The sequence below is a fragment of the Phanerochaete carnosa genome (assembly GCF_000300595.1).
Source record: "Phanerochaete carnosa HHB-10118-sp unplaced genomic scaffold PHACAscaffold_37, whole genome shotgun sequence".
In the NCBI taxonomy this organism is placed as follows: domain Eukaryota; kingdom Fungi; phylum Basidiomycota; class Agaricomycetes; order Polyporales; family Phanerochaetaceae; genus Phanerochaete; species Phanerochaete carnosa.
In genome coordinates, this window is record NW_006767664.1 from 3,933 (window position 1) to 10,567 (window position 6,635).

At 42.5% G+C, this 6,635-nt stretch overlaps 1 protein-coding gene across 1 annotated transcript; it reads left to right on the plus strand.

The window, feature by feature from the left end:
• Positions 1–984: 984 nt before the first annotated feature.
• On the plus strand, positions 985–2,944 carry PHACADRAFT_107213 (uncharacterized protein; the record flags this gene model as incomplete). The annotated part of the gene is made up of 2 exons (XM_007402158.1): positions 985–1,054; positions 2,559–2,944. Coding segments are annotated over 2 exons (456 nt in total), but the record flags the coding sequence as incomplete, so codon positions are not given.
• Between the last annotated feature and the right edge of the window lie 3,691 nt (positions 2,945–6,635).

Here is a 6,635-nt window from a genome sequence, read left to right on the forward strand (position 1 = left end):
ATGGCCCACAATCAAAGAGTTGAATCCGATCTCAAGCCCACTGAATCTGAGCTAGAGAATGCCACTCTGGTGCAAAAAAACCTTTGGCAGGCTCGCAATCTCAAAAGGAAGAAGTGCAACAAGTAGTGAGCTGCTATGTCAACAAAGCCTCTCGCAATTACCCCATAGAAGCAGAGCATAAACCATGCCAAATACGTCCTGAATGTTATTAAGCGGTACAAAGAGAAGTACTCTGCTATCTGGAATCCTTCCCATTGGAACAATCACAAGGGTCGCAACTGGATGAGGTGGAGCTATTATGCCAACCACCACATCAAGTACCTTGACAAGCAGCAAAAGCTGCGCAAGCATGGCAGAGTCTCTGCAGGGATATCCATTCTGCCATAGAACAACCGGTCTGTGCCATCATTTGTTTCATCCATCTGACCGCATGCAAATTGCCCAGATCCTGATGCACGCTCTGTTCTCGCACTACTGGCTCCTGCTGCTGCCTCAGTCACTGCTAATGTGCCACCGGCTCCAGCTCACGTACATAGAACCTTGTTCCAACATGCCCCCGCATTTGCTCACTCTGAGCCCAACTCATCCAAGCCCCCGCGGCAGCTTAATCTGGATTTCAGGGCAGGCATTGATTCTCAGAGGGGGAGGAGCGAAGGAACATCAAATGCATCTAGCACACTATGGCCGATACTCACACTATGCTCAGACTATGAGCCAGGGCTCAACTTCCTCCACAATGACCTCACAAGCACAAAGGAACCCACATCCTTTGATCAACTTTGCTTTCTGCATAATGCAGCTAAAGTTGATCGCCTCTGTACGGAAGCCAATCAATGGCCATAACTCTTAGCCTGTGACTTCTGGAGAGCTTGGCTGCACATGTGCAATAAAAGCCATGCACTCAAGCAATATACTCTCAGTATTGATTAGCATAAGCTGTCATAGTACAAAGAGGCAAAGCACAAAAAGCATGAGGTCCTGCTAAGGCGAAAGCGTGAGCAAAACCAAGCTCAGGCTGCAGCTGCCAAAGAGTCAGGCAAGAATACTCTGACAAGTACCACTGATGCCATTGTCGACGAGAACACGAAGATAGATGATTCTGAGAATATTCAGAACCATCTTCAGAAGCTCAATCTAAGCGACCATGATCTGGAAGAAGATGTGTCTATGACTGAAGAAAACACGCTCTAAGAGTTGATGCGCTTCTCAACCGCTGGCTCATATATTCCCTTCATGGAGCTCTCTGTATTCAGAGTTCACAAAGTCAAAAAGTGAAAACTGTTCCTTCATGAGCATTTTGAATACCACCTTCTAGGAGTATTCTGTGGTGAAAGAATTGAGCCATCACTCATTCACCTTTGCGGGCTGTTGCAGGTGGCTGAACTGGATTCAATAAGTGACTCCACCAATGTTGTGGGTGTAGCCCTGGCCTCCTATTATTTTCCCATTTTTTCCAATTTTCTACAATTTATTCAATGTTAGTACAACCTTCCAAATGTTATTGGCACTCTGGCGCCAGTTTACAAGTCCTAGCTGTGTGCTAACACCTCAGAACCGCATCACCAACAGGCACGCATCAGCACACTAAATGTGCTTACATCGCAGCCACCTCATCCCTGCATCATGCTTTCTTGGTAACAGCCGCGCTCCAATTTCCACTGGACCTTCTATCTTTGAGTCTGATCAGCAATGGACATCTAATCCCTGTCAGCCTGACAACGCCATATGCTATGACACACCGGCCCCTGTTTTTTGCCAAGTTCCCTAGATACTAGCAGATGCCATAGCTACAATGGCTTAGGTAATGCCTGGTTCATGCACAACCTAAACAGTATATAAAGGACACCTTCGTCACTATCTAGCCCCATCTCAACCTTTTGATTATTTGGGCTAGGTAACCCTTTACTTGTATTGTAGTATACTTACTAATAAACCTCTTGCTTATTTGGACTAGCTGAACAAGTTAACACAATCGTTGCCAGACCACTGTTAGTGCCATCTTTAAGTTAGATCTATGAAGTATCCCTCGTGGTGTGTCAACATCAGTCCACATCATTATGTTGAGATCTTTTGTGCATCCAGACTCTATCCTCCCTTATCTAGTGCCCTGTGCACAGTTTTAAAAAAGTTTATTCTCCCCATTTAAAGAGTAAGTCTCTTTGGCAATTAGTGGCAGACGTACGCATCTAGCACTAATTTCTGCATAAAACCAGTGCCTAAGAATTTGCCCGATTGCCCTCGTGCATTTAAACGCTGTATGGACAAGCATCACCCCCACCTCCGCCACACACTGTCCAAAGCTGTATTTGACCAACTTAGTCGAGAACATAAGGCAGGGGCACCACATCAGTACATAACTGCCAAATTCAAAGTTATTATTTGGCACATCACCACACTTCCATCACTCTTGAACACACTTCCTAGCATTAACTGGGATGCCGTCGAACACACCAAGTTAGCTGTATATAACAATTGCCGGCACTACCAGGTGCAACAAAATTAAGCTTGCAGCAGACAAAATGTGCACACTAGCATTTCTTCCAACTGCCCTCTAGTAGATCATCTCACTACTGCTCCAACCTACACTTTCATCACTCTGAAGCCAGTCACTATCGACATCTCCAAACATACAGCTGTCGACTTTGCCCACATCTTCACACCAAAGTTTGCTGCCACCCTCAAGAGGTTCAACGTCCTCGAAACACTCAACTGTCCAGACATTCTCACTGATGACATCAGCGCCGTCTTCAAACTTTGCAATTGCCTCACTCACCTCGACCACACTCTCAAAAATGTGTCCTGTGTGATCAGCATTGAAGAGTGGAATTGCTGGGACTCAGGTTTAAAGGAGATCAGCAGGATTTTGTTCAAAGGACTTCAGCACAACCGAGTCCGAGTTTTTAAAGCGCTTCATGCGGTTTGGAACAATGGGTATTTCAACTAGAATAGTAAAATTGGACAGGTATATACTCTTCAAATACATAAACTACAACAAGGAAAGAATCCTCAATCTGTATATACTAGATTATGCACTTGAGCACCTCGTTGAGTTAGAACTAGTACAATTATTCTAAGAACTCCCCTTTCACTCTCTATAAACCTGTTTTTGGTCCTTCCAAATGAATCAGACATAGTGACCAACATTTATCTAGCTTGCGCAGCACTAGCACACATTTTTCACTTTCAAGAAGCTTGAGACTGTCACATCAGCAACAAGAGAGAATTAAGCACTTGCACAAATTACCTCCGCCTGAATCGATACTACAAGCATTCTACATAATCTATTATCACTGAGGATCCACTCTATCTGTTCATAGACATAGAACAGGAATGAGAGATCCACAGTTGGTATCAGTTAGACGAGCATATCACTGACTACAGTGAACTTACTCTCAATGATTTTGGGCCGATGACAAGCAAAATGGACAGGCTAGTCAATAGGCCTTCCGGTCAAAACACTCCAACTAACCCATCAACTGACTTCGCACCGATATACCAAGCAACAATGCAGAATGTGATGAATCTCATAGCCATGCTCATTTGGAATGTCAACGATCTCACAGTCAATGTGAACCAGTTTATTGCAAATGCACATCCAGCGACTGCATCAATTTCCTCAATCCAGTCCTAGTCTTTTGTTAAAAAACCCTCAACCTTTGACGGCAAGTCATTGGAAAAGGCTAGACTTTTCCGCAGCGCCTTTTGTTTGTATGTCAGAGCAAACAAAGAAATATTTGTGCTACAGGACATTAATAACACTATTCGTTACAACACTAATGGCAACTGGCTAATGAACCCTGTCAAGATGATTACTGGCATTCTCTTGTTCATGACAAATGATGCTGCAGTTTGGGCTTGCTCTCACATCAAGAATCTTTTGAAAGGTCGCACTCTGTTCAATTTCTCCTGGACAGAATTTGTCAAACAATTCTCAGCAAAATTCAAACCGGTGGATGCCAAAAACGAGGCCAAACAAAAGCTCATGTCAATTAGACAAGGCAACAGAATGTTTGTGGACTACCTTTCAGAGTTCAAGACTTATTCTTGTTGTACCAAATGGTCAGATAACAACCTATATGGTCGTCTCAAGTTTGGCATAAACTCCGACTACATTAACAGGTTGTTCTACTTTGCTCCTCTGGTTATGGATTACAACACAGTCAAAATCTATGGAGCAACAATCGATCTGCAGAAAGCAGACTTGGCAGCCAATTAAGGCAAATCAGTCTTGTAACCCCAGCCAACAACGACTTCCTGCTCCTCTGGTTTCTGCGACTCTAACACTATAGACATTGACACTATCAACATCTTTGCCTCTTGCTTTAACGACTTTTTCCAAGGCCTCAAGAATCCCACCGAGATCAAGTGACAGTACAACAAGCTAATGGTTGATCACTGTTGTGTCTGTAGGTCAAAAGGTCACAAAGCAAACAGATTGCACGAAGATACAAAATGTCAGCACTGTGGTAAACCAGACCATTGGAAAAACCTCTGCTTGTCGCGATTAGCTGGACAACTAGCAAAGTCACAATTGATCAGGGCTACATCGTCAACTACTCCCTCATCATCTGCATCCATCTCCGCATCTCAAGACTCAGCTGCCGATGTAGCAAGTCTCAAAGACATGATGTTCCTAATGCAGAAACAGCACCTTTTGGCTTTATTCTCAAGCTTGATATGTAAGTAATTGCTACTAGCTGTAAAACATGACTTGGTAGTAATCTACATAGTAACTATTTTAGACTATTCTCAATCTGTCATAGCTATCTGGCAGTCAATTCTCACATAATCTAGCTTTTAAAACATATCTATTACTCTCTGACATAGTAGCAATTAAAAACATACACTCTATTTGGGAGATATATCATAACTACCATTTTAGGCGCTTATTTTCGTTTTATAACATGGAAAAATGGAGAACATATATTAAAATATATTTGCTATACTAAACATATGTCAAAAAGCAAAATTGGGCCTGCTATTCATAAAATACTTGCCAAAAGTCGAGTTTTTGCAATCTTAGAGTGGTCTTAATCTTCATGAGCCCGCCATCAACCCGCCGTCAGCCCGCCAGTGCCACAAAGCTGCCACTACCCAGGTTTCCAGCTTTTGAGCACCTAGTTTCTATTAAAAATCGAATTTTTTGGCCTGAAAATAGCAGGAAACCCTTTTCAAAGCTCCTACAGCTCTTCTAATGTTATACACTCATAATAAATTGCATTTAAACCCTGTCCAAGAGTTTGGGGAGCCTCAGGCATCCACAAACTCTCTATAGAACCTGCGAGGCTTGGCACAAAAAATGGCACATATCAGATGTTTTTATATGCTGGGAGGTGTCTCTTTTAGCCCAGAATAGGATTTATATGCTTTATTTCCAATCTCAGGCCCTGGAAGATGTCTGATTGAGCAGATCTTGGTGTTTTCTACGGGCGCCTATTCGCTGATCTCGTCGAAAACACCTCCTACTGGCTCAATCACTTAGAATCAAATGAGCGGACTGTTTTCAATCGATTCCCAGCTTATGAAAATGGGGGGATACAACTTTCTAGATCCAGAGGACATGTATTGGTGGAGCAGTGCATCAGTTAACCCCAGAGTGACACCTTGATCAAGTTCTGACCAGTTCAAAACCACCATCTGTGCACAGGTGTATGCCTGGCTCTTACAGCATAGGTGGGAAGGGCATTATCACCTGGGAGGGTTATAACATGTTTGAATACTATGTATGTAGCTGCATTTAGCTTGTCTCTGTCTGTAGGCTTTTGTACATCTGCATATGTGGTGTTTTTAAGCTCTGTGTGCATACCCATGTTGTTAAGTGTAGTTCAGCCCTTTTCCAGTATGCTAGGGCTCTACAGAGCTTTATATGTTATCTACTTGTGTTAGAGCACCTGCACAACCATTTTTACCTAGCTACATTCATTACTAAATGCTGAGAACAGTGGCCAAGCTATCATGAGTGCAATAAGGGTTCTGACCTTCTGCCTGCATCTCTGCATGTTATCCTGGCCTTGAAATTGCTTCCCCACACTTAAATAACATGTATATATATATATATATATGTCTAGAGCCATTATATGTTCTTTCAAGTTCTGTACAAGATATAGGACCATCTGTTTCTGGTGCCCTTTTTCGCTTTAAAGGTTATTTATTATCTATTATAATGTATACATCACAGAAAGACATGAGGATTGAGTTCTACACTACACAAGTATAGTAGAACCTATTCTAACACTTGCCCTGACAGTTCTATGAGGGGGAAAGGAAAGGGAGCAGGTGCAATAGCTTGCAGAAGCTGGCTTCCTGCGCTCTGGTGCTTATTTCAAATCTGAAAGCGCTACCATATATATTCAAAAACTTGTCAGCTTCTGGCGAGTTTTTTGTGAATAGCAGCCCAAACACTGGATTGCTGGGCTGCTTACTAATGGAGAACTTGTTTGTACATATGTTCAAAATATATAATATGTTTTAAAGTGCTTTACCATACTGGGATGATGCTTTGGCTTAGTCATCTTTTTAGAAAGTTGGTATATACCATATGTAGTCTAATTTTAAGCTCAGACACCTTTATTTGGACTATTGCAGCCTAAAACAGTTGCTACCTAAATTACTACTATATCATGTTTCACAGCTTA